Source organism: Suhomyces tanzawaensis (genome assembly GCF_001661415.1).
Source record: "Suhomyces tanzawaensis NRRL Y-17324 unplaced genomic scaffold CANTAscaffold_1, whole genome shotgun sequence".
Lineage (NCBI taxonomy): Eukaryota > Fungi > Ascomycota > Pichiomycetes > Serinales > Debaryomycetaceae > Suhomyces > Suhomyces tanzawaensis.
The window spans coordinates 1217275-1243283 of NW_017963636.1; the positions used below are offsets into that span (position 1 = coordinate 1217275).

Consider the following 26009-nt stretch of genomic DNA (forward strand, 5'->3'; position numbering starts at 1 on the left):
GTTTCGCACCGGTAGTGGAGCTGGTGTCGTTAGGAGGACTGGTCGCGCAGCGAGGGTTCGCACCACGCCCCGCTAATTCTCCCCCATTTCGCACCACACACCGCCAGGCCCAGAGCTGGTCCCGCGAGACGCAGAGCCATCCTAATTCCACGCTACACCAATGGCCCCAGCTAGACGCTACCACTGGCCCTAATTGCAGCTAGACGCTGTTACCACCGCTAATTCCTCGCTGCCACTCCCCTGCCTCCTAGCCAAACAACTCCCAATCATGAATTGTATACGAACCGCTAATATCCCGAAACTTCTTGTAGGCTTCTGATTCCGCCACCGCGCCCATCGCGGCCTCGCTAGCCACTGGCACGTTCATGGTGATCAACACGTCTGTAGCCACCCTGGCCAACCGGATCAACGCCACCATCGTCACCACTGCCCCAGGCAGGTCCGGTTCCCTCCTGTCTCTGCGAGGGTTCTCCACACAAAAGTAGCTCAAATGGGCTGGCTCGCCTGTTTTGGTGGCCACCGCCTCCACAAAGTGGTTGGTGGCGCCTTCAGCGATGTCTTCGAGGTGCATGCCAATGGCTGCGTCGTACTCGTCCAGTTCCACCCGTTCCAACAAGTCGAAAATGACCGACTGGTCCCACTTGGAAGTGTTGGATGTCAGTGACTGGTCTTCGATGATGAACACCTCCTGGGTGTCTGGAACCTGTCTGATGCGCGACACGTCCACGAGTGCCTGGGAGGGAGAGATGGCGATGTCTGCCAGTGCTGCTCCGCCGTATAGTTGTACCATTGTGGTTGGTGTGGGAATGGATATTTTGGCAGTATTTGAAGTGGTGAAAATGTCGCGATGTCTCACCAGATGGAGGAAGAGATCTATGAATAAAGGGTAATTTGAGGAAGACTTCCTTTTATTTTAAACGCAGGTGATTCCGGTGGAAGAAGTGGCGGGGATTTATCTGTATTCGGTTTACCGTGATATACCACTCAAGAAAGTCCTTGTGAAAACCTACTCTTGAATTTAGCTGGGTGTTTCCATTTGAGCCATTGAGTAGATGTAGCGCAACTCTCGTGAGATGAGTAGCTGTGAGTTTATTCACACAAATATTCTGTGGGTATAACTGAATTTTCTGTGAACTTAATCAGTCAATTCTATGTAGCTGAATATTCTGTGAATTTATTCAGTCAATTCGTTCGTCAATGTAGCAGACTACCGTAGCCTTTTAATTCATTCAGTCAAGATATTTGGTCAAAGTACTGATCATTAATAATAAGCGTGATTTCATTCTCTCACGAATTACTTCTGTCTAAGTATCTAATTCCATTCGCCTGAATATTAGTGTGGGTCCATTTCAATTCAGTAGAACTAGCGTGCTATAGTATCCTGTGGATTCATTTCACTCAAGAATTCCCGTCAATGCACTGACTTTATTTGGCTTGATATTCATTGACTGTGAATTTCCAACGTTCCACTGGTGCAAGTAAAAGTCACTATGAAACAAGTATCTGTCTTTCTCCCCGGAATATTCAGGGCAAACATGATCTTTCCTGATTATCCACAGAGAGCTTTTCCTCTAGCGCATAGAATTACACCTCGAAAATCCCTGACTCAGTTGCAGATTACATTGTTGAATTGTGACGGCAGATGGTGTTAGAATCATTGCATCCAACGGAAGCTTGTGACGTGTGTGGATTTGATTGTGCCTTCGCTTCAATAATAAATTGCACCTCTCGCAATTGTTTGGCAATCAAATGGCCTTTCTAGCATATATGTCTCGCAAAGATTCATCGTTTCATTCCATTAGCAATTACAATACGTCAGAAACGAATAGATCGCCCTTTTTTACTTACAATGAGTTGATACCGTACGTCTAGTCCTGTAAGCTTTTTCTTGTTGCTACATTTTCGTTCTATTCACGAGCGCCTTCCAAGACTGAATCCCAGCAGTTTAACTTCTTCGGTCTCAAATTCCAAATTCCATATTCCAAAAATACTTCCTCGCCAGTACTTATAAATAATTATGTGCACTCTATCAGTTTTGACACACGATCTATTGCCACCTATATACTCAAAAATACACAGTTTATCTCTCTGAAAACATGATGCAATACACCTCTGTGGTAACCTCCATCATACCACTTCTCCAGTACCACCTCCCATCACATTTCCTGTAAAACACCCTATCCAACTCACAATCCTCGTTTAATGTGGTGCCCGCGTGGATTTCGTCCTGCACCCAGACCCGTCCTGGTGATGTTCAAAATCAATTAAATCACACACAACAACAGTGAAACACGTCGCTGTCCACACCTCAAGGCCTCCAGTACTAGACCCGGCCAGCGCCGACCCGCCACCATGAGCTCCACCTACTACAACAAGCGAAAAAGGCCCATCGTCATCACGGTGATCATTCTCGTCGTCATTCTTATCATCACCAAGATCACCACCTCGAAGAACTCAGGTAAGAACTTCGGCGAGGTGCTCCAGAACATACCCAACGAGAGCATTTTGGGGTTGTCCAACCTCATCACCAACGAAAACGAAAAGAGCCAGGACGAGTTCTTGACCAAGCTCGAGAAAATGAACTCGAAGTTCTTCCAGTTGCAAGACGAGCGTTTGAAGAAGTTGGAGCGTCAGAACGAGCTCTTGTTGGAGCAAATCAAGTTGTTGAAGAACCCTCCCCAGCAGAGCTCGTTGCGCGAGAAGTTGGTCTATTTGTATCCCTACGACCCAACCGTCAAGTTCCCAGCCTACATCTGGCAAACCTGGAAGCACGGCTTGAACGACGAGAGATTCGACGAGTTGTATCGTGAGGGTGAGTCTCAGTGGGCCTGGAAGAACCCCGGCTTCGTGCATGAGTTGTTCAATGACGACACCTCCCATACCATGATCAAACACTTGTTCAAGCAGATCCCCGAAGTCATCGAGGCCTTCGAGAGCTTGCCTGAGGTCATCTTGAGAATGGACTTCTTCAGGTACCTTATCTTGTTTGCTAAGGGAGGTGTGTACTCCGATATCGACACCTATCCATTGCAACCAATTCCAAACTGGATCCCAGAAAACGTCCTGCCAGACGAGTTGGGAATGATTATCAGCATCGATACCGACTCCTCGTCCCCTGACTGGAAGTCGGAATCGGTGAGAAGATTGCAGTTCTGCCAGTTCGTGATTCAAGCCAAGCCAGGCCACCCTATCTTGAGAGAAATCATCGCCAACATTGTGGAAGATACCTTGGCTAGAAAGAGCGAGTTGATGAGCAACGAGCAGTTGAGACTCACCGGTTCCTCCAACCAAAGAAGTCTTGAAATTTCTAAGTGGACCGGTAGTGGCAAGTGGACCGATATGGTGATGAGATATTTCAACGATTATCTTCAATCATCCATATTCCAGAAGATTACTTGGAAGGAATTCCACGACTTAAAGATCCCCAAGTTGGTTAGTGACATTTTGGTGTTACCAGTCCACTCGTTTGCCTCAGAAATAGAAATTCCAAAGGACGGAAAGATCGATGATCCATTGGCGTTTGTCAAGCATTACTCTGCAAAGATATGGAAAACAACCTAGGTTGGAAACAGGCTAAAGTAGCACCAGATCTGGAGTTTGTCTTGAACAGTATGCTTTGGATGATGGCCATTATAGAAGTGGTGCTCAATATAAGTAGATACATACATCGACAGTGTTCGATTTTTAGGTGTAGTCGACTGAAAGAATCATCAAACGGGTTTCACTTTCTTGGTGTTCCAAGTAGTATGGTATGAACTTATCTAGAATAGTTACAACAATCAGGTAGTTCGTTCATGATCGAATAACTAGAGCTTTCTTCCCAACCAAATGTGATGGTACATCTTGAAGAGTATGCGTTTTATACTTCCAACTATTAGAAGAGAACAGTATATGATATTTGGTTCACTCTGACACGAACTGCGGTGCAATTCTAAAGCTCATTTTACTGCTGAATCAAGAATTGAATTCGGGTTTGGGTGTTATTGCATAAATGAAGAAAGTATTGCTAATACAATATGCAGCATAGTCTCAAGAAATATTTATACCATTAGTTCTTCAACTAATGTATAAATTTAATGACTGAAGAAAAATGATCAGAAAGGGCCCAACACAATAAGCTTGAAAAGGGGCCCCTTCTGTAAGAAAACTTTCATTGTTTGATGATGCAAAGCTCTAAGATCACAGTCCCTACACTTCACTTCATAATCTCTTGGACAGTACTTATTTCGCTCGCGGATAACTTATGTCTATTTGTGTATTTTCACTTATTTGCACCCGTCAACCATCTCACAATGGCTAAGATTAAAACTGGCTATCATGGCTCACATCTCTTTGAGAGTGGCAAGAATGGGAAAGGAAAGGTTAAGAATGGAATGAAAGGAGATAATGCTATCAAAAATACTTCTGAGTCAGTGAAAGAGAAGCAAGACCAGTCTGCTAGTGTACAAATTCCTGACGAGGAGGATAACAATGACTTTCTGTTAGGCCTGGCAGGACTGGACCAAACACTGGGGTCAAAGAAAGACTACGAATACAGAATCCAGAATCGTAAACTACAGAAGGTAATGAAAAAAGTGAGTTCCAAGTTAGCAGCTCAAAAAGCGATGAATGAAACTTTTATTCGTGCAATTGTAATGGAAATACTTGAGTCCCAGCCCCAATGTCTGCATCACCAGACAAGTCTGCCACCAGTTTTGCAGGACAAGCTTATGAACATTATTGACCAAAATCTCTTCAGTTCCCCAAAAAGTGATACTATTCCCTTCAAGCCTTTCGTGCCCGGAAAGATATACATGAAAGAAGATATTGTTACACCAAGCACTATTGAAAGATTGGAAAGCAAGTTAAGACAGCTTGATTCGTGCTTCCTGTACCCACTTTGCCTCACAAAAGAGGATCTATTTGCCATGTACCAGGCAAAGCTATGTGAAGATCTCGCCATCGACGTCACGCAACAATTCTTGAATGTCTCAGTCCCAATAAGAGCTCATCTGGAGCCTACTGGTCCTTCTTTTCTTTTGTGATTTTTCCTCTTCCTAATGCACTTTTAAGTAAGCTTGCAAGAACAATGTACAAACCTGCTGCAACGGCTATTGTAGTAATCGTGTTAACCAGAGCGAAGTCAGATGTCCCGTGGGGAACTTTCACATCAATGAGTCCCTCATTCAAGTGTGGAAAGTGGTAAAACACCGTATCGTTGGTGAAATACAATTCGTAATTACCTCCAATTGGGGCCTTGTTATCCAAGGGGGAGTAATCCAAAAGGTGATCCTCGGAAATGGAACATGCGACAAATACCTCTGGTTTGGGGTTGGAAGCAATGGTGATACTTTCTGATTGATCAGGGGCTTGATATCTAGAATGGAGAGTGAAATCAATGCTTGATGAGTTAAAATCATCAAACTCGAACAAAATTTCATTACCCCACTCGTGAACCTTGTAAACTGGAGCCTCTAATTCAGTTTTTCCATTCTGCACCACCAAACGGGCACCTTCAGGTACTGATTGGTACTTGTCAAAAATAAGCGAACGAGCCAAATTCAAATGGTAGTATAACTTGCACTCTTGGATATCGTCATCAGATGGCTTTGGAATGCCGTTCTTGAACTTGGTGCTGAGTATTGGATGAAGACCGTTTTCAGTGATGGTTGACTCCACGGGAAAGTCGTCGAGGTGTCTGTGTCTAGGCTTAAAGTGGAACATTGTCTTGTGGTAGTTTTCCTCGTCTTCGTCCTGGTTCAAGAGCACACGGAGCCCTGAAAGGACCAAATCATCGGGAGTAGACACAGCAGGGTCGACCAAGAAAAGCCCCACCTCGGTGCTTATGGCTGGGTCGGTCTCAAAGCTGAGAGGCTCGTTAGTGTGGTAGACCTGTTTGAGGACCATTCCACCTTTAGACACAAATATATCGAGAATTGAGAAGTCGTCCACAAGGAGCTTCGTTCCAGGCGTGATTCTGTCGATGTTCTGCATGAGCTCAGGGTCCACGGTTTCGTTGTAGAGGTAGATGGTCTTCAAAGCACCTATCCACTGGGTGCCGTTGATACTGTGGGTGAATTGCTCCACAAGAGCTTGTGACTGCTCGATTAAGTCCTTTTGCTGGTCACTGGTGTACTCAGAGCTTGGTTCTACGTAGAATGCCGTGCCCTGGGTGGTGGGAAAGTTGAAGAGTGGGTTGCCATCCACTGCCTCGTTGGCCTTGACTTGGACTCGTAACAGCTCAATGAGCGGAAATGGGTGGGATTTAGGCACGATGATGCGCTTTTCCACGTAGAAGCCTTCGGGAGGGGCGTTCAATTGGAACGACGACTTGTCCATATGAGTGATTAGGCCGTCATGGGAGGCCGATGGGTTGTGGATGGTAATTCTTTGGCGGATCATGATGGCTGGCTAAGGGTGATGTGTGGGTCTTTGGAGTGCTGCTGCTGCTGGACGTGGGGACGCTCAATGGGCTTGATTGGGTTCGGGTGGGATAGCTGGAGTACTTGTGTTGGTTCCGATTAGATAAACGCTGTGGACGACATGCGACATGCTGCGACACGTCGCGACATTCCACGACATTTAATGACATTCGGCTGTGATCTGGTTGTATCACGTGATGGGTGTTGATGTGGGACTCCACCCACGGGCCCCACCACAATAGTGTCTGGCAACTCGAGCACAACAGCCAGATGGAAATCTAGGCATCTATTGTAATGTCTGCATACTAATGGGGTGTTAATTACCCTGCAAAACAAAGGGGACAATCGAACTTGCAGGATATTATGCTTCTGGGGATTGTTCCACTCGTATCAATATGGTTTTGTGGCATGCACCCGCAGCAAGTCTGCGGGGAAATCTGGGGGGAATAAGGATTGCCCAGAACCCTGCGTGAAGCCTACATGATTGTGCCGTTTTGGTGTAAATTACCTATATATAACATGGACAACCAGGTCCAGAAGAAGTGAATGGTGTATGGATGCAACAGTATCATAACGCGGGGTTTGAGATTAAGCTTCTACGCTCCTCATTAAAGACCCCACCAACTCTTGGAACTCTTGGTTGTAGATAAAGTTTGCCTCCAATAACCTTTTGAACAATGACACATCTTTATTATCTATCCTTGCAGAAACTTTCAAGGTAGATTCTATGCTTGCATAATACTCGTCAGTCTTTTTCAAAAATGCTGGGTCAGGCAAACTTCCAGTCTGGTTCTCCTGAATAAGCAAATTGTAGTCATACAACATGTCGATGATGTCGTCGATAACTCCGTTGAGGCCCTCCCCACTCAAATATTGGTCGATCAGGGAGTTGAACTCGGCCTTGGCCTCCTGCAAGGTTTCCAAGCATTTAGTGTCTGCATTCGAGTTTATGCGAGCCACCACGCCGACAATACTGTGGTTGAACGACGCCAAGATCGATGTGAGTTTGTCAACCAGGGAGGAGAATATCTGGAGTTTGGCCAACACCGCCTCGTGCATGGCGGGGTCGAGAGTGCCAATGGGGAACAACACGCGGTGGGCCTCGAACGACTTGAAATCGTGGTTGAGAAAGTTGTCCTTGAGATTGCACAAGTTGTCGGCAAAGAAGAGCTCGTTGCTGAAGAACTGAGTCAAGATGTGGGTGCAGTCTTTACTTTTGAATAATGCAGGCATGAGTGCCTTGAGGCGCATGGATTGATGCAGTCTTGGTACCGGTGCTATGGGGTACTGGTGAGTGTAAGAGGGGGAGGATGCAAGGTCGCCGTCAGACACAAACGACTCGGTGTCGTCTTCAGAAACTATCGACTCAGCATCGTCATCGTCCCAGTTGTAAGACAAACTCAAGGTCAAGTTGTCAGGGATGCTGGTGGTGGTCACCGTGGTGGGAGTGCTGACTGAGTAGATGCTGGAGGAGAGAAAGTTGGCATTTGTGATAGCTACTGGAGTCGCAGACATGGTAAGGAATAGTTGTGGGTTGATGTCTACAACAGCAGATCGAGAGGTTTATAAACCCTGACGAATGCGTGAAAACTGCAAAACTCCGCCTAAGCTGAGCAAAGCAACAAAATCAAGGCACGGAAAATGTCGCGGGGCCCGCCTTGCGGTCACGTGACGGCGTCGCCTGGTGGTTGCGGGAAGGGGGTGCCGTCTTCACGTGAGCGATCACGTGAGCGATCACGTGTCTATTAACTGAAAATCGTGTATTTGACTGCCACGTGATATGCCACGTGACTCTATCTATAGCTCGTCGTACTCCCTCCCCTTCTCCATTTTCTTCCCTCCCGGCACCAACACCCGATACTCGATGTAAAGGTTGCCGAACTCGTCGTTGTCCCTGTTCTCGTTCCCCTCGCGAGGCATTCCCTTGCCTTCCAACACTTCTATCTCGCCATTTATCACCATCTGGCCAGGGTCTCTTCTAAGCACCACTTCTTCCTCGCCTTCCTCGTCGCTGAGATGACGGATCCGCCTCTCCCAGCCTCCGAAAAGCGACTCGTTCAACGTCACTACCTCTGTCCTGTACAAATGCTCGTTAACACGACGATAACCCCATCCCTTGGAGAACTCTTCACGGAAGTTCACGATCAAGTCTCCTGGCACTATTCCTGGATGTCTTTCGCCTTCGCCCTCCAAAACGACGTTGGAGTCTCTGGCAGTGCCTGGCTTAATGTACACGTCGTAGTGTCTAGGCCCTTGGTGGCTTCCCTGGCCGTTACAGTGCTTGCAAGGATGCAGGATCTTGTTACCACGTCCTCCACACGCGTCACACGCCATGCGGATCTGCTGGACCATTCCTGGTGCTAATTGACGCTGCACCGTGATCTGACCTGACCCGTGACACCTGTCACATTGGTGCGTCTCCTTGTCTTCGGAGCCTGTGCCGTGACACGTCTCACACAAGTTGGTCATTTCCACGTCAAACTCCAACAAATGTCCGTTGTAGAAGTCTTTCAACGGAATGTGTACGTTGACTTGGGTGCTGTCGCCTCGGCGCTGGCCGCCGTGGCCGTGTCCAGCGTGTCCTCCAAAGAACTGGTTGAACATGTCACCAAAACCAAAGTCCTGCTGTTTGCGCCCTTCAGGGTCACCAAACTGGTCGTAGTTGCTCCTCTTTTCGGGATTGCTCAACACCTCGTAAGCCTCGCCCACCTCCAAGAACTTGTCGTGAGCCTCGTCGTCATTTGGATTCTTATCTGGATGGTACTTGAGCGACAACTTCTTGTAGGCCGACTTGATCTGCTTGTCGTTGCAGGTTTTGTCGAGGCCTAGCACCTTGTAGTAGTCCTTGGCGAGGACATGGAGTGCCAAGAGCGCTAGTACCGCGAAGATGGGGAAGAGCAGCCTCATTGTGGTGTGTGGTGGAGGTGAAAGTTACACGTCAGAGAAGTGGTGATGGATCATCGCGTGATTGAAGTCACGTGATTTGGGTGGTTTCTGGCTTAATCTGCCTTACAGTGCCCCAAAGGGGCAGCAGCTACCGCCAGGCTCCATCCCTAAGATACATGCCCATCTGCCAGTCCAAATTCATAATTTTGTCTCCTACTGACTTGGTAACTAGCCATAAACATATACGCAATAAATAAAACAGAGCCAATAACGTACTTGGAAACGTCTCAATTATTCCAATTTCTCCTTATTGAATGTTTCGCTTGGAAAACCTGTCATTAAGTCTCTTGTGTGATTTCTCTCTAAGATAATCCATTGAAGAGTATGCTCTCCAGTGGTCGTGCGCGAACCACATTCACCATGCGACACCCGTCGGCCAGTCCCATAAACCCCAAATTCCCAACTTATTGAGCTTGAACGGTGGTACCAAACTGCCACCAAATACCTGTGCTCTTCGCCGGCACAAATCTGTCGCCAAGCACCCGCCACACTGCCACCAGGGCACTTTCTAGTAACAATTGCTCACAGCAAATGTCGCATGTCGTCTACAGGTTAGGTTGTGGCTAAGATCATAATTGGCACGAGCCCGGAGTCGCTTCGCTTGCTAGCCATGGCCGATTGCCGCCTCGTAGAAGCTTTTCATGCCTAGTTGCTAGACAAGACGGTCACGAGGTGGAACTCCGTTAGTTGGCTGTGGCAAGTGCTCGCAAAAACTGTCTGACAACGGTATGATACGTCACCAATGCATCCCTTGACACCAATCAGCCCCACGGTGACGTCAAATCTGGTGGTGGCTAACATCATCCAAGACACGCTGCAGCCCAGCGGCACTGTTGCTTGAGCATGCGCCAGCCTCGCGGTTCCTGGATCAAATTTCAGGTCCTGACGGAAGTCCATCTATCGCCAGATCTTCTGCAAAGGCACAAGCCACGGGGAATACTGCCTGCATGGAGTCTGATAAGAGATCGTACGGCACTTTTGGGGCAGTGCAGATGGAGGTGGCTTTCTTAAATCGGAACAGGTCAATCAAGTCTTTGGTGTACTAAACTGGAGTTATTCCTGCTCCACGCATCCGCAACCGTCCTTGAAGAGCAATCTGAAATCATAACCCAGATGGTTCTTTCTTTTACTGGTGCCTGTGACGATACATTTGGAGCCACAACTATACCTCTGGAGTAGCTGATCCTGATGACTTTGGCGATGCTTCTTCAACGCTAAACTAGTGGCTGGGGCAGGAGTGGTTGCTCTTATTGCCAACAATTACGGTGTAATCTCCTGAAATTCCTGCAACAGCTCCAAAAGCCGCTAAAGTAGAAAAATCACTCCTCTGGTGCTTGGCTGGGCAATAACCCCAGAACTGCTCTCTCTACAGTGCTCTAGCATACCATACGATGACTTACATAATTTACTAACCAGTTCCTCGTTCGTCCACATGAATGACGATTATTCATACTGTTGACCTAGGCCCAAGAACCTGTTCAGGAATGGCTCTGAATTACATGCTGATAGGCCAGTAATTGAGGCGATTCTTTAGGAACTCATGTAATTTGTTTTCCACTAGCTGTAATTAATTTCATGGAACTAAATTTTGGAATTCTTTCCAATTCTTCTCCTTATCATTAGGCAATTATCTTAAAATATTCATCGAACTCTACTTCTTCTAAGTTACAGCATTGTATTAATTCTCCTAATTCTTATTCAAATCTTCTTCTTCTGAATATATTAATTAGTTTTCCAATTCCTCTATATCATTTGCACATATATTACATAATTACGTCAATCACACTAGACCTCCACCTTTTGTAGTACTATATCTACCTCCAGCTGGCACGACCCCACGTTTGAGTCACGCACGACCTGATATCACATGCGGAACCGTTCCAGAATGCCATCCACTCCATCCAAAACTTCCACTGATACCAGCATCGTGTGGACTGTACCCATTTCTCGAGGCTCTCACTACTCATATTCGCCTCTTCTCCGACATATCCTTCGACTCGACCTTTTTTCCCGCTTCCAGGGCTCCATTTCTACCCTATTCTTCCTATTCTTCCCCAGAGCCGTTACTGCCATTGCCCCACAATCCACAACCACCCTGTCAAATGTGGTCCTACGCCCCTGTGTCGATACGTCTAGTCTCTTCGCAAGAGCTCCATGGCCTATCTGGCATACATCTAGTCCAATGCGATCCCAGCACCAAATCGCTAGCAGCTGACCAAGAAGACTTCGTCCTCACGTTCAACTATTTGCCCAATCTCCAGGACTTCAACATCATTGTAAGCTCTCATGGCTCATCACAGACCTCCCAGGTCACCTGGTACCCTGCAAAAGTGCATCAGTTGCACGAAATACCCCTGCCATTAACCGAAAATCTCGACGACTTCAGAAAAAACGGATTCAGACTCTTCCCCCACGATTCCCATAGAGCCAGCCTCTTGTCGGTGGCAGTGATCAAGTTGGCCCACTCAGCACGCCAGCAGTTATTCCAAAATGCACATTATAGTGCGCTTCAAGTAGCAAATCCTAAAACGGGACAGTCGATGGAAATCATATCCAACCCGTTCACCTTCAACAACTCACTCCTATTCGCCAACTTTGTATCTCGCGGCACCATCAACTACTCTGTTGGTGGCTCCCACGCCCCAGTGGCGCATTTGGCCGATATCAGATACATGGAAAACATGATTGGTGGAATCGCCAAACAGGACGATAAATTGGTGGGATTGGTCCTAGGCAACTTGAAGAAATCAAATGGTGATGGCGATTTGCTCACTGTGGTTCCCTGGAACAGTTTGAGGAATCTATTTGATCATAGTTCATTAATACCGAACAAACTCGCTGGGGTGGCTCTTCCCGAGATCCGTCCACGAAAACTCGCCAAAAATGCCCTAAGAACCCAGAAACTGGCTCTGGTGTTTCCTATTCAGGTCAAGCATCAGCTCACGTCGTCTTGGGGATCTTGCGTGTACTATAACCAAACCACATTTATCACGAACCTCCATGTGGTTAAGCCATTCCTCGACGATCCAAAGCTGAAACTCGAAATCCTTCTCGACAGTAAAACATCCATACTATTCGAGCACTCCAACTGCATCTCGACCCCATCTCAGGCCCTTGATCTTGTGTTTATTAAAGTGGATCCCCAGAATATTCTAAAACTCGATGCATACATATCTTCCAATGAACCAAACCCTTCCAGTTTGAACGTTTGCACTGGAGACAAGGTCACCTCTTACAGTTATGGGTTATTCTTTAACCCCAATGATATTACTCCTTTGGTTTCTACTGGTATAATTAACACAATGTTGGCACTTCCAGTGGGTGCAAAACTGGGTGCAAAACACAAGACCATCACTTCAATGATAGTCACTTCTTCGTCCTGCTGGAATGGCTCCTCGGGAGGTGGGCTCTTCAATAGTGAGGGTCGTTTGGTAGGCTTGATCTGCTCGAACGCTCAGGTTTCCGTCCCCTCGCTTGAGGAAGGAACACCTCCAGCCAGTGTGAAGATTCCTCAGATCTCATTCGTACTTCCCATTGACCTCATCAACTATTGCTATGTACAAGACATGAACCGGACTAAGCTGGAAATCAGCTCCGATATTGGCAACTTGTGGCAGTTGAAACAGTTTCATGTGGATATAGTCCAAGAACTGTCGAAGTTGTAAGACAGACATGTCCAGCAGTGGTGCTGAAGAAATTGCTTTTGGTTTAAATTAAACCCATTTGATAGAACATAAAAGCACCAACAATATACTTAAGAAGAATTAAGTGATGCATCTGAATGTTTACTATAATATGGGTACTTGGAGCAACTTCGTAGTGTTTGTCTTTGGGTACTCGATTCATTTCACTTCTAAAACATTTCATTGCAAAAGAATTTAACTGAAGAGTTTATTGACTTCTTCATGAGCTATGAGCTACTGGCAATAAAAGTAATGGATCGGCATGTAAATTGATTTGATTTACGAAGGTGTATCATTCATTGAAAGCAGCAGTAACTTGAAGTAATGGAAAATCTGCAAATTAATTCAAATTAACAAAACTATCTTATACTAATAAATTGGGTTCATTGATTTAGCTGCTATCTAAAACTCTTTTAGAAATACTCGGCAAGGTAAATAGCTTTAACAATTACATAAAGTTACAAACTGATACAAGACTGTATAAACGTTTGAATATATATACTTCCCTGGTAGTCTACGCTGTTATATGACTGTGTAAACGTTTATGTACATAATGATACGCTCTGGCTGAGCATTGAAGGAGTCTATACAATTGGAACTAATGATCTGCTAGATATTCTAGTGGTTGCCATCCAAGTATGACCAGCATATCAGAAATAGGCAAACAGCTCCTAGGCCCGCTTCATCACCCCTGGCACCATCTTTGCTTCGCCCTTGACATCGATCTTGTCTCCTTGGAATTCGTATCCACCGTAGCTCTTGCCCAAGATGGGTGGAAGAACGGGGATTTCTGCCGCAGGAGCAGGCCCCAACCCTGTTGCGAGTGCTGGAGCGTGGGAGTTGTAATTCTTGCCCATACCAATGGAGCCCTGTCTCACAGGACCCGAAGCAGAAGAGCTGGACGAGCTGTTAGACATCACAGGACTGACATTATTGATGAGATCCGAAGTATTATTGCCGGTTCCCAAGATGCCCAAGGTGATAGAATTGGCTCTTCTGGCCCCAGTGCCCATCATGTGGTCAAAATCGTTGTTGAGCACATTGTACGAGTTAGAGTAGTTCAAGTACATTGAGTTCATTGGCGCAGCAGAAGCAGTGTACCTTTCCTCCTGGAACTTGGCCACCTCACGCTGTATCAAGTCGTTGATGTACTTGGAAATGTTCACCTTGAGGATCGACAAGTTGTTGCTGTTTCTGAGGACACTGGAGGTGGAATTGGGGGCTCCGTTGTACTGGTAAGCATTCAGAGTTGGGTCTGGTGGGTTTTTCAAGCTGATTTCACTCTTGACCAAGTTCATCCAGGACTCGAAAATGTGGTCGAGCTTGAGCTTGATGACCCAGAACCACTTCTGGTTGAAAGTGAAGTCCTCCTCTTCGGGGCCGTTGGACTGGATGTTAAGTTTCTTGGAGAGACAGTTCTTATTGTCCAACAACAAGTAGATCAAGTTCTGGAGAATGTAGTTGTCGTCGAACAACTCTGTGTTGTTCCAGATCATGATGATGATCTTGTTCATGATCACGAACCACTCGATGATGAAGGTGTTGATGAAGTTGAGCTGGAGGATGTTGTAGGACTTCAAGTCGATGATGTTCAAGTGCAAGTACTTTGTGAAGAAGATGATGGGGAAACTGATGATGCTCAAGTTGTTGTTGATTTCCACGGGATTGGACTTGTAGTTGAAGTAGTTGGACAACGTCAAGTTGACGTTCAAGGTCTGAGGGTTTGGGGACGACATGTAGTCGATGACAAACTGGTTGATGGGATAGTTCATGTTGATTTCCTGGAGGGTGATGGTGAGGAGCTGCCAGTTGTAGAAGTATGCGGGGATGAAGAGGTAGTTGTTCAACAACTCGTGGAACTTGAGGGGACTGTTAATGATGACGTTCTTCTTGAACAACTCGAACAACTTGAGCGACTGTGGATGGGTGGGCGCCGCAAACAAGAGGTCGTTGGGGGTGGAGATCATGGTGAGGTTGTTGTGGATGTTGATGGACTTGTTGATCAAGATGATGGAGTTGTGGAGGTAGTTGCGTGAGGAGAAGATCAAGAAGTTCTCGCCCGAGAGGTACAACTTCAACTCGTTGAAGAGCGTGGAGATGATGATGCTGTTGAGGAACTTGGCCTCGGCCTCCGACTGCGGAGGAAGCGAGATGAACGACTTGGAGAGCTGTGACATCACCAGGAAGAGCGTCAACGGCTGGGAGTCGTCGCTGGCGTCCTCGACGACGCGTCTGTGCACGAAGAACGAGTAGAACTTGGGAGGCCCGCCCTTCAACGCGTTCGAAAGCAAGATGTAGATGTTCCAGAACATGTTCAAGTTGCCGTCGATGATGTTGTCGTTGGAGGCGCTCATATTGTTCAAGTTGGACAAGATGATGTAGCTGATGTCGTTGAGGTAGTTGAGGATGATGTCGTCGCTGATCAACGTGCCCTCGTCCTCGAACTCGTCGCCGTCGAAGCTGGCGTAGTCGAACTCGATGTAGATGTACAGCAACAAGAACAAGTTGTTCAAGATCTCGATCTGGTCCAACACGTTGTTGTCGTTGTTGTAGTTTGGAATCAACTTCTTGATCAAAAGATTCCACGACTTCAACAAGAACTTGGACGCGTCGCGTCGGTTGCGGTTGGCCTTGTAGCCAAGCGACACCACGGCGTAGATGATGCCCACCTTGAAGAGGTTGGGGTGGTGGTGGAGGTGCTTGTCACGTGCGTTGACATTGAACGAGTTCAAGTATGAAAAAAGGTCTTTGAGAAGACGGTCAAAGACGTGGAAGTCCTGGGCTGCCAGCACCAAGTGGATGTAGCCAATGAGGAAGTAGTCGTTGAGGGCGTAGTCTGCGTTGGACGCGTCGACCAGCACGAGCACCAGCTCCAACTTGCGGGTGATGGAGAGGAGGTGGATGAGATCGTGGTTTGTGAGGTCTGGCTTGTCATCGGACTTTTTGCGCTTTTTGGGGTCGGGATGATGGTGGGGGGAGGTGGGGGCGTGAGTGGAGGCGTGGGTAGTGGCATGAGTGGCGGGATGAGTGGAGGCGGTCTGGGTGGAGGCGGTCTGCGCAGACGCTGCTGGCGCTGGTGGCGACTGCGAGCTAGTGGCAGCCGCAGCACGGTGGTCGTCCTCGCCCTGCTGGATCTGGGCCAGGCTCAACTGGAAGTTGTGGACCGTGCGGCAGTGACGCTGGAGCAAGTCGCGGCGCACAAACGACGACGTGCAATGGAGGCAGTGGAACGGTTTCTCGTTGGTGTGGGAGCGCTCGTGGCGCTGCTTGTGCTCGGAGCGGGTGAAGGCCCTGGCGCAGAACGCGCAGATGTATTTCTTGGTGGCCATGGATGGTACGTCGTATATATATGGTTATGCTAGGGGACGTCCTGGCCTCGCCCTGGGCGTGGTGTCGCCCATCAGGTATATATACATGGTACCCCGCAACCCCGACATCCAGGTTTCCCCTCAGGAGATTCTCCCATGCCCCAATCTGGTAGCATCACCGCGCAAAACTCTGGCAACGGTGGTCCAAACGCACAATAATGTCCCCGCGTGGGGTACATGCGCGCGAGCCGCATGGTAGGCAAGGAGGGCATTTACGCGGGGTAGCACCATCGCCTGCCTGGACGGTGGTGGACCACCGGGTGCGGTGGGCTACCGGGGGTGCTATCGCCAATTGGCCCGGAAGGGCGACTTCCAGGTCGCCGATGCTTTTTCCCGGTGTTTGGGCGCCACCCCCCAGGAGGCCCTGGGCCCTGATGATCTCCCCCACCCCCGCTGCATTGGTGCATCCAGCGGCGGCTGCTGGTGGCACTGCACACGATAGGGGTACGCACCCGGACACAAATCCGGGCTGCAGCTTCGGTGTCGGTTCCCCAGCTAGTCCGTGTGGAAATTTCCATCAACCCCAGCCGGGGCCGGGGCACCTCCAAAATTGACACCTCCACCGGCATCCAGCCGGTGTCTGCATATCCCAGTCCCCGGCACCGGCACCGACACTGTCATACCGTCCCTCGACCAGGACTAACGTGAAGACCTTCTATTCCAGAATTTCGATACGCCTCTCGTGTTCCTACCCCCTCCCCGGCCCGCGCCAGGCGCTACCCAGCGGAACTGTGGGGCTGTTCTTTGTGGCCCTTCGTATGCAAGCGATTCATCTGAGATGCAAATCTGGAGATAACAGGACTTCCTCCATGGAAAATCGCCCAAAACCCCACACAGTCCCCAAATGGGTCCCTGCAGTCCTTACTTGTGCTGGCCAGGCCCCTCCATCTCTCGAGGCCGTCCGTAGCCCCGGTTTTTGCGGCCTTCCTGCTCCCGCAACACCAACAAAACACACACCAAGACAAACTCGGCCTCTCCAAGCACCTCACGCCCAAAAACTCGCATGGTTCCACTGCGCAAAATGCGCCCCAGCACCTTCGTTTCCTCCTCTCGAAATGTGGCGATTGGATGGTGAACAAGAAACTCCTGGGCCCTCATTTCCGCCTGAATTAGCCCTCTGTCCTGAGACTCTACCACCAGGAGCATACGGTTGTGAACTTCTGGCTTGTTTTTCAGCCGCAACACCACGCCGTCGCTGAGCATGGCAGTGTCAGGCTTCATGACAAAAACCTTGAGAAGGCCATTGCCGAATGTGGAAGTTGTACCCGTGACCCCCACCACGCGGAGTTTCGTATTTCTGTACTCGAAGTCAGCAGTGGGGCGTGACGAGTTGTTGTTCATGACGACCACGGGAGGCGTGGGGGCCGCGAACTGGAGCACATAGGCCAGGACGTGGGACAGAATCACCCGGAAGTGGACCGTCACTTCGTTATTATTGGTCATGTGACCCGCGTCGCGTGACCCACTGTTCCGGATCACCATGAAGGGAGCTCCTCGCTTGAATACGCTCATCACCGAGGTCGACGTCTGCCAGAGCGCCCTCTCGCCCCCCTCGAACGCCTGCTGCGACTCGAAAACCTCCACTCCCAGCTGGAGAAACGTGTTCATGATAGGAAACTCCCGAACAGTCGTGTACTGGTGCACGGGATGGCCAAACACCAACGGCTGGTTAATCATCGTCTCCTCTGACACGAGCGACTGCATATCTTCACTGGTGGCTTCGTTTCCGATTCCTGTATCATTTTCCGGTGGATCCAGATAAGTCAGGTTCACGAGCGTAGCGAGCGTTTCCTGGCTGTTTCGCCGCCGAATTTGAGGGGTGCTGGCAGTTGGAGCCCGCTGAGGCAGGTATGTCTCTCTGGATGGGGAAGACTCCCTGTTTCGTCTCAAAAGATGGTTGAACATTAGTCACAAGACTTAGGAGAATAACAATCTGATCACATCGCGAATATCGGAACGCGTGATGTGCGGCACGTGACTTATATGATCTACACTATTCCCAAGTAATAAGAGTAGGCATAAAGCTTATGTGACCGTTGTGACTAATTGCCAATTCCAAGAGAGGTTAATTTTTTCGCATCGCCTAACTGATTATCTTTGCTTCACCCAATTATTGGTGTGATAGGCTATTCGTAATTCTAACTCACAGTTTCAATATTCGCCTATAATTCTGTCTGCTTTGAAAACACGATTGCCGAAACTGATTCCCTCTGTAGCTTGCGCTTTAAGATTCGTATTTCCAAAAAACCACGAAATAGTCCTTTTGGAATATTTAACTCGTTATCTTTTTCCAGCTATAAAAGGTATTCCGGACGCCAGCAACGAATGAAGTATCCTAAGAATGGATATGAATATCGGGAGGTAGAATTAAGATAAACACAATAAAAATATAGTAGCCAAAAAGAGAGAGAGAGAGAGAAGCATGTGAGGTTGGTGGCAGGAAAGGGATTGAGGGATGTTTCATTGCTCAAGAGGTACTGGTTTAGCGTTCATTAATAATTCAACATTTGATAATTCCATATGTTACAACCTTCGATAATTTAATTTACCTCACAACTACGCTTATTTTTAATTACAGTTATACCTTGTTTGTTCAACAAAATAACAGTTATTAATTGTGATCGAATACATATCTTGTGTTTAGCTTAATCAAGTAAAATAGAAAAAGCTACGTAAACAAGTGGAGGTCATATAATTCTTTACAAGTTGAGGTACTCTATCTCGGCCTGGAAATATTTTTTGGAATAGGAAGGTTACTTTGTTTCCTACCTGGGTCTGAACTAACTTATAATAGTGATATTAATCAGAGATAAGATAATTACTGGTGAATTGCATGTAATTTTAGACCGTTAACTTCTAATAGACAATCCATTGAAAACATATGGGACATATTAAATAGTACAAGAAATGAGATGTTGGAAAAGTTTAGAGGTTGTCGGAAATCTGTATACAAAAAATCCTATACTATTGGGAAAAGCAAAGGTAAGTGTTATCAATTATAGGTGTGATGGCGTAATTGGCCATACACCATAACTCGATGGTTATTTCAACTATTTAAATGTGCCATTTTTGGACAATTCGTTTGTAACGGTTAACAAGTTTTTACATTGTTTACTATTATTGGTAAAACATAGATTACGTTGGAGGAAACCGTTGATTGCCCCAAAAGAAAACATACTAGTTTTGGCCAAATCGACTTAAGCTCTTTATCTAAACGAGTATATATGACTTAGTACCCATTTACTGGCTCAAGAAACGTGCGGTTTATTGCTGAAGTCTGGCTACGAGAACTACAGAATATCCTGACGTGATTGATGTAAAACCTTTCGTGCCAGGCCACTAACCATCCGTAACCAAGCCGGCTCACAGCAGCCTCATCTGCCGTACCTCCCATTTCGTTGGCCTCCAGGGCAAGCCATCCGCGGGATTACAGTGCCCGGGCTGCGAGCACCGAGTCACAAAATTTGATTTGGCTAATTACTGACATACATTTCGGCCGAAACTGCCCTCCGGAATCGTGTGTTGATGTTCACGGAGAGCCACCCAGTCGGACCTGGGTCTACTGAGCCTCATAATCCCGCTTGGGCTCGGGAGCCGTTGGGTCCAATGGAGAAATTGCACCATAATAAGAAGAAATTTCCAGCTCTGTTAGTGGCTGGCGGGTGGGGCTCATCGCAGCCCAGCGGAAGCGCCAGTAATGGTGGGAGCAACCCCACTATGACGTCTTTCCCCAGCCGTCTGGTTCCGAGTCCTGGTGGGTGAAAAGTGTCCGAGAAAAACAAAAACAAAAATGTCTGTCTGAACCGAATGCCTCGAACTGCCCTACATTGCTGACTAGCTAGAACACTCAATGACCCATCATTGGCCACTATAGGACCGTCGTACCTCCTCCTCCACCTGGTAGAAGATTCTACCGTCCTCCGGAGTATCGCCCTCCGGGCCAGCTCCTGCACCAGCCCCATGCGCCAATACCAGCGATGGGGCAAAGTTGACAAATCAGAGCTCCGATAACGCACTGGCCTATTTTCGTCGGGTTTTTGGCTAGCGAGGAGATGAGTTTCGGCAGGACAATGTAGCCTGTCCCTGACAGGAGGAGCCAGCGATGGCCGATTGCGAGGAGTCGACTAGTTGCAATGGCCAGTTGTTTCTGCACGTTTTCAGCTAGTTTTCAGCGAGTTTTAGCTCGATCTACGTTTTGTGGATATTAATTAATATGTATTGATCAGACCAACATTGCCATGATTCCCCAATCTAGCAATGTGGCCCGGCTGGTGTAATGTCGTTGATTCCCGTCGAGACATACAGTATCCTAAAAAAACCGTCGTAGCAATATAACAAACCTCAGAAACAAGGCAGATAATAATATTATCATTGGCACGCAGGCAGGGCCGTAGCCGTCGCCCACGAGCTAGCAATGATATGAAACAAATGTGAAGACCATCAGACCTCCAATTTAAAATCTTTGGTTGGACTTCTTAGCCTTGAGCTTCTTTTGCACAAAGACACCGGTGACGGCAACGAAGGCCAAGAACACCAAAACGAAAACTAAGATAACACCGGCTGGCAACATTTTTAATCGATGGATAAAGAAGAAGAAATTGCCATGGGGGGTCGTCCACTGTATTTATAAGAGGGAGAGTGCAGAAATGTCAGATTGTGCGCGCACGTCCATGTCGGACAAACCGGAGCGTTAAATACCTCACTCGGGGTTACGCAGACACTCGGCCATGGACGGACGAATTGGGCCTCGGATCGACTCCGGCGGCTCGGTTTGGGGTGCTCGTGTGAACTGTGCCCTATTGGCACCGTCCTGGGGTCGCTGTCATGCCTGGAGCCATCGTGGTGGGGGCAGACACTGATGGCGAGGTTTCTGTCACTATCGGCGAATGCACCTGCTTCCGCATTGGGCAAGCTGCTTGCTGTTTTGGGCCCCTCGTCTACCCATCACGTGGCTCGTGGTATAAACACTCTAATCATAACATAGCACCCATGCGGCTTACATCGGGACGTCCCGGCACAGATCCTACCCCTCATGGTTCCCTGCGATGGGATAGCGCCGCCAGCCTTCCGCACTCCGCCAGCAAACGGCTGGGCATGTCTGACTTTCCGCACCAGCCGATTTCTGGCGGAGGAAAACGTCCGGGCTTCGCTCCAGTGACCCAATTGGCCCAGGTGGAGGTGCTGGCGTTGACCTGGCTACTTGCCTGGCCGTCGCTAGAACCTATTGTCGATTGTTCGCTGCGCTCGCTTTTTTGAAGTATTTCCGCTAGGCACTTTTCCTGCTTCCGCCACCGTTATGCACCGACAATCGCATCAATATGCACACCCCCCTCTATCCTGGCTACACCTCTACTAACCTAAACGTACTTTGGTAGACACCGCTAAATAATCATAGCCTCCCATCCGCCAGCAATTAATGGCCAAGTCCGCTTGTCTCAGCCAATTGTGGCGCCTTCTGCAGATGAGTCGGCTCTTTCGATACCCGGCAGGTGGACTGTACTAAACAGTTATATCATCATCTCATCAATACATCGGAACTTCGTGTCTTCGTCAATCGGGAGGAGGTGCTCTCGTACGATGGTTTATCCTCTCGTCGTAGATACTTCAGATAGGGCGTGGCCTTCGGTCGCAGTGCAACCGATTTTGCACCCATTCTGTCCTTGGTTAGTCGTCGAATTAATCGCGAGTTCCCGCTCCTCTGAGTGATGCCTGCTCCCTTCTTAGATACTCCGGTACCCGTGACATTCTCGAAATCGCCCACTTTAACCGTTAGTTTACAAGTGGAACCTTCAGGACTGTCGGGAGACGACTTCACTCTCGATGTGGCACTTGCCGTAGTTTTGACATGATGCTTCAACTCTTCAGTACCGTCACTGCTGATATCAAATTCTTCCATTATTCTGGGCCTCTTCCTGTTGGACGAGGTTGAAACCAGGAGTGGTTTCCTTTCCTTGTAGTCTTTCCTGGTATTCTTAGTCAGGGTGGAGCTCAGATCGTGGCTGACCTTCTTGGTGCCTTTGAAACTATTGTTGGTCCTGGCTTTCTGGGTATTCTTCGTGTACACCAAAGATTTGTCGTCTTCTGTCTCTCCTTTCACCAGCTTGATGTACTCGCCCAAGTTCTTTCTCCATTCTCGTTGGTCCACCGATGTTTGCAATGCGATCTTGGCAAGTCTTGCCTGCGTTGATAACGTGCTGTCAAGCGAGTTCATCACTGGTTCACGAGGTTGGTACGGAATATTGTCATAATCTCTGAATACTTGATCCACACTCAATGACTCGTTTCCGTACCTCTCTAGCAACTGCAGTATGTTCAACGACTCCCCAGGAGCAATCGGTACTGGCTGCGAAGGTGTCACGCAGTCTAAACTCACTTCCTTTCTCAACACATGGTCAACATCAACTTCGGAGAAGAAGGCACAATTCTGAGGTAGTTCTTTAATGCCTAATTGCTCGCAAAACATGGCTCTGGTCCACAAGTTGCTGATTTGGAGCAACAATGCGGCCTTGTACTTGTCCTCTTCTTTGACAAGGAATCTGAGTTCGTCGTGTACCGTGATGGCCAATCTAGCATCGATTTGGTATCTTTCGATGAGATAGGCCATCGACACCACCAACAAGTGCAAGTAATCAACACCAGAACTTTGGATGGCCCAGTTAATTCTGGAAGTAAGATATTCGTTCTTGTTGAGATTCTCGCTTGTCAAAGCAGCGGTGATCGATGCTCCAAGAATGGGTGTTCGGGGGTTCTCTTGATGGGCAATTGCTTCTAACGCATTGAACATCACTGACTCGGAACCACCATGGTATAGTCTTCCACTCAACAACGTCGACTTTGACGATTGTCCCTTGGTCTTTGCATAAAGCTTCATGGCGATTTCTTCTGCTTCCTGGTCGCTCAAGCTGGAATTACACTGCTTCAATAGTCTAGTCGCAAATTTGACTCCTGCTCCATAGATTCTTCCGTAATTGAAAACTTTGGCATCTCCTCGGGAAATGCCCATGATTTCGGCAGTTTTGGAGTGTAGGTCTGTCTTTTCGGACTTGTCACCTTCCAAAGTCATCCATCCCAAGGCAGTGCTTCCGTGCATTCCAAACAATGAGTCTCCTACCAACGAAGCGATCCACAATTCCTCAGAGTCAACATCTGCTCCCACAAATACGTATCCCTTGGGGGCCTCGATAAGTGACTTCAATTCGGAACCGATTCTGTTCTTTTTTGCATTCGATGCAGTAAGCCAGGTGTTTTCTGTGGCCCGTCTGGTGATGGTACCCATTGTACAAAGCTTGGGTAAAATGATTCCCATTTCCTTGTTATTTTTCAAACCGAAATCGTTATTTGCATCTGAATAAACCACAAACTGAGTGGAAATTCTATTACGATTTCCCATCCAATAAGACGCAGCATTATTCAAGGTCAAAATCTCTTGGGCGTAATTATACTCCGAGGTCAATGTTCCGTCCTCGAAAAATTTGAGGTATCCTTTTGACAAGATACTGGTTGTTCTCTTCGCTGGGCCATCAGGATGGGGGATCTTGAAGAGTTCGTAATTGTTTCCTTCGTCACGCAATTCAGGAAGGTACTTCTTAAGATCATCTTCATTTAACCTAGCTCTAGTGTAGTTTTTTGATTCCATGAGATCGATTATATCGTCCTTGAGAGGAACCTTGAAACACCAGCCAGCAGAATTGGTCCAGAGCAACGGATATCCTTCCCATTTCAATCTCAACAAAAGGGGAGTGATACGAGTGCGGACCGAAATGTTCATTTCCCGCTTTCTGACTCCATCCACGGTGGTGGTCTTGAAAAGATCCCTGTACCATTCTGGGTACCCTGTCAAATAGGCGTTGTTGGCGACTGGAGTACCGTCCTTTTTGAGCCGGGGCAATTTCAACGTCCAATCAAGCTGACGAAGCCACGGATCATTCTCTTGGTCTGGCTTCTTCGAGTCTGGATGCTCGATGTATCTGACCAATTCCTGAGCCCGTTCTCTAAGGATTTGGGCCACTTGTTCTCTATTCTCTTGGTAGACCTGTTCCGCAGTCTTGATGTATGAATCCCACTTGGTGCTGGTAGGCAATATCAATGACCCCATGTGCCTCAAGGCTCCAAAAGATACCGGATGAGGCACCTTTTCTCTGAATTCAGGAAAGAGCTTCTTGGTCACCAAGAAGGTGGCTTCGACGTCTTTGGCACAGTACGACATCAACTTCTGGAAATTCTCCACCACTTGGGCCGGATCCAGGCCGCTGAAGAAGTCCCGATCGGACTTGTCCAAGTCCTGGCCCCAATGGAACTTGTACACGTTGGCCAACGAGTTGGGCGAGCCCTTATTGAGCCACGGGTCGTCGATCAATTCGGAGGCAAGAAGGCTGGCTGCAGATGGCCTGTCGAAGTCACTGTCGCTGGCAGCCTCCACCTCTTCCTCGAGGGCCGATTTGTTCTTCTTGTGCTTGTTCCACATGGGACGTTGCTGGGAGCAGATCCCAGCCACTGCGACGTGGAGGGCCATTCCATCCAAGAAAAACGCCTGCGACTGCTTGATGTTGTACTCTTCGAGGATTCTCGACCGGTCGTACGAGACGTTGTAGCCCACCATTAACTTTGGAGTGGCCAAACTGTCGAACGGAATGAGATGCTCCCAATTATCGTAGGAGGCGTCCTGGGCGTGGTTGGTGAGAAGAGGTGACACCCAGCCGTACCAGGCCTCCGTGGAAGCACAGGTGGCCATCACTGCATAGTTGGAGCGCTGATACATCACTTCAACGTCGAAAACCAATTCGGACTCAAGGGGAAATTCCACCAGTTTGGGGGGCTTTCCGGGGACATAGCGAGTCCAGCCGGCTTGGAATACCCATTGCAGTGGCTGCGGTGGCACCAGCGAGCTCGGAGCGAAGAGCTTTTCGGCCATGGCAAGGTACGGCTGCAGCACGGCTGTTCCTATTTTGTGGAAGTGCTCGTCGAGAGACGAGCCCAAAAGCGCCGGAACATGGGCAAATTCGATGGGGTTTGTAATTGTGGTCTTTTTGCCGTAGAGGTCGTTGTGCTTGAGATGCTCGATGGCCACTGAAAGGAGCTCAGGGTGCTGTGGCTGGAGATATTCGGTCGTGGACGTGCTGGGAAATACCTTGCGGTGGAGGCTTTCCGAGAGATACTGGATGCCCACCTGATTGACGCGTGGAGACTCTTTTGGAGCCTGTGGAGCGGGTTGTGGTCGCTGGAGGCGTCCCAGCTTATGGAGAGCTCTTGCGGGTCCTGGAGGGACTAGTCGTAGCAGAGAGCGTCGCGCTAGCAGCGGCACCCGTATGGGTGCCAGCAGGGCTAGACGTAGCAGCATGATGGAGCCTGTGGCGGTGGAGCTGGCGGCGTCTGGACGAGTCTAGGTCGGAGAGGACTAATGGTGGCAATCGGCGGAAATTGACGGGAAATGGCGGTTTTTTCGTGATAAGGATGTTGGCAATCCTTCAGAAGTCCTGTCCTGAAAGCAGCAGGGCGGTAGCAGCGCTTGAGGGTCTGGAGTAGCTGATAATGTGTCTGGAGACCACTTTCTGGCAGAGTTTTCTGGGAGTGTGTGGGGCGTTTCTGGCGGAGGTGTGGAGCCTGGGACGGGC

General features: G+C 48.3%; 11 protein-coding genes across 11 annotated transcripts; 3 read left to right on the plus strand and 8 right to left on the minus strand.

The window, feature by feature from the left end:
* Nucleotides 1–247: 247 nt before the first annotated feature.
* On the minus strand, nt 248–790 carry CANTADRAFT_3907 (Ran GTPase-binding protein; the record flags this gene model as incomplete). Its single annotated transcript, XM_020208781.1, has 1 exon — nt 248–790. One exon carries the CDS (start codon nt 788–790, stop codon nt 248–250), a length of 543 nt encoding a protein of 180 aa, XP_020066967.1.
* Nucleotides 791–2352: 1562 nt separating this feature from the next.
* Nucleotides 2353–3561, plus strand: HOC1 (alpha-1,6-mannosyltransferase; the record flags this gene model as incomplete). The annotated part of the gene is made up of 1 exon (XM_020208984.1): nt 2353–3561. One exon carries the CDS (start codon nt 2353–2355, stop codon nt 3559–3561), a length of 1209 nt encoding a protein of 402 aa, XP_020066968.1.
* Nucleotides 3562–4292: 731 nt separating this feature from the next.
* On the plus strand, nt 4293–4828 carry CANTADRAFT_19454 (uncharacterized protein; the record flags this gene model as incomplete). The annotated part of the gene is made up of 2 exons (XM_020206450.1): nt 4293–4749; nt 4770–4828. The coding sequence occupies 2 exons, from the start codon at nt 4293–4295 to the stop codon at nt 4826–4828; spliced, it is 516 nt and encodes a 171-aa protein (XP_020066969.1).
* Nucleotides 4829–4998: 170 nt separating this feature from the next.
* Nucleotides 4999–6381, minus strand: CANTADRAFT_45726 (uncharacterized protein; the record flags this gene model as incomplete). The annotated part of the gene is made up of 1 exon (XM_020209241.1): nt 4999–6381. The coding sequence occupies one exon, from the start codon at nt 6379–6381 to the stop codon at nt 4999–5001; it is 1383 nt and encodes a 460-aa protein (XP_020066970.1).
* Nucleotides 6382–6989: 608 nt separating this feature from the next.
* Nucleotides 6990–7916, minus strand: CANTADRAFT_3910 (uncharacterized protein; the record flags this gene model as incomplete). The annotated part of the gene is made up of 1 exon (XM_020208782.1): nt 6990–7916. The coding sequence occupies one exon, from the start codon at nt 7914–7916 to the stop codon at nt 6990–6992; it is 927 nt and encodes a 308-aa protein (XP_020066971.1).
* A 282-nt stretch (nt 7917–8198) lies between these two features.
* On the minus strand, nt 8199–9308 carry CANTADRAFT_44023 (uncharacterized protein; the record flags this gene model as incomplete). Its single annotated transcript, XM_020209041.1, has 1 exon — nt 8199–9308. One exon carries the CDS (start codon nt 9306–9308, stop codon nt 8199–8201), a length of 1110 nt encoding a protein of 369 aa, XP_020066972.1.
* A 684-nt stretch (nt 9309–9992) lies between these two features.
* CANTADRAFT_87807 (uncharacterized protein) lies at nt 9993–10244 on the minus strand (the record flags this gene model as incomplete). Its single annotated transcript, XM_020211385.1, has 1 exon — nt 9993–10244. One exon carries the CDS (start codon nt 10242–10244, stop codon nt 9993–9995), a length of 252 nt encoding a protein of 83 aa, XP_020066973.1.
* Nucleotides 10245–11079: 835 nt separating this feature from the next.
* CANTADRAFT_24623 (uncharacterized protein) lies at nt 11080–13099 on the plus strand. The gene has a single exon (XM_020207168.1). The coding sequence runs from the start codon at nt 11450–11452 to the stop codon at nt 13010–13012; it is 1563 nt and encodes a 520-aa protein (XP_020066974.1). The 5' UTR covers nt 11080–11449; the 3' UTR covers nt 13013–13099.
* A 602-nt stretch (nt 13100–13701) lies between these two features.
* On the minus strand, nt 13702–16359 carry TRY5 (Try5p; the record flags this gene model as incomplete). Its single annotated transcript, XM_020208978.1, has 2 exons — nt 13702–14252; nt 14313–16359. 2 exons carry the CDS (start codon nt 16357–16359, stop codon nt 13702–13704), a joined length of 2598 nt encoding a protein of 865 aa, XP_020066975.1.
* A 900-nt stretch (nt 16360–17259) lies between these two features.
* CANTADRAFT_3914 (uncharacterized protein) lies at nt 17260–18075 on the minus strand (the record flags this gene model as incomplete). Its single annotated transcript, XM_020208784.1, has 1 exon — nt 17260–18075. The coding sequence occupies one exon, from the start codon at nt 18073–18075 to the stop codon at nt 17260–17262; it is 816 nt and encodes a 271-aa protein (XP_020066976.1).
* A 2776-nt stretch (nt 18076–20851) lies between these two features.
* Nucleotides 20852–25735, minus strand: CANTADRAFT_3915 (mitochondrial DNA polymerase catalytic subunit; the record flags this gene model as incomplete). The annotated part of the gene is made up of 3 exons (XM_020208785.1): nt 20852–20958; nt 22135–25662; nt 25726–25735. The coding sequence occupies 3 exons, from the start codon at nt 25733–25735 to the stop codon at nt 20852–20854; spliced, it is 3645 nt and encodes a 1214-aa protein (XP_020066977.1).
* Between the last annotated feature and the right edge of the window lie 274 nt (nt 25736–26009).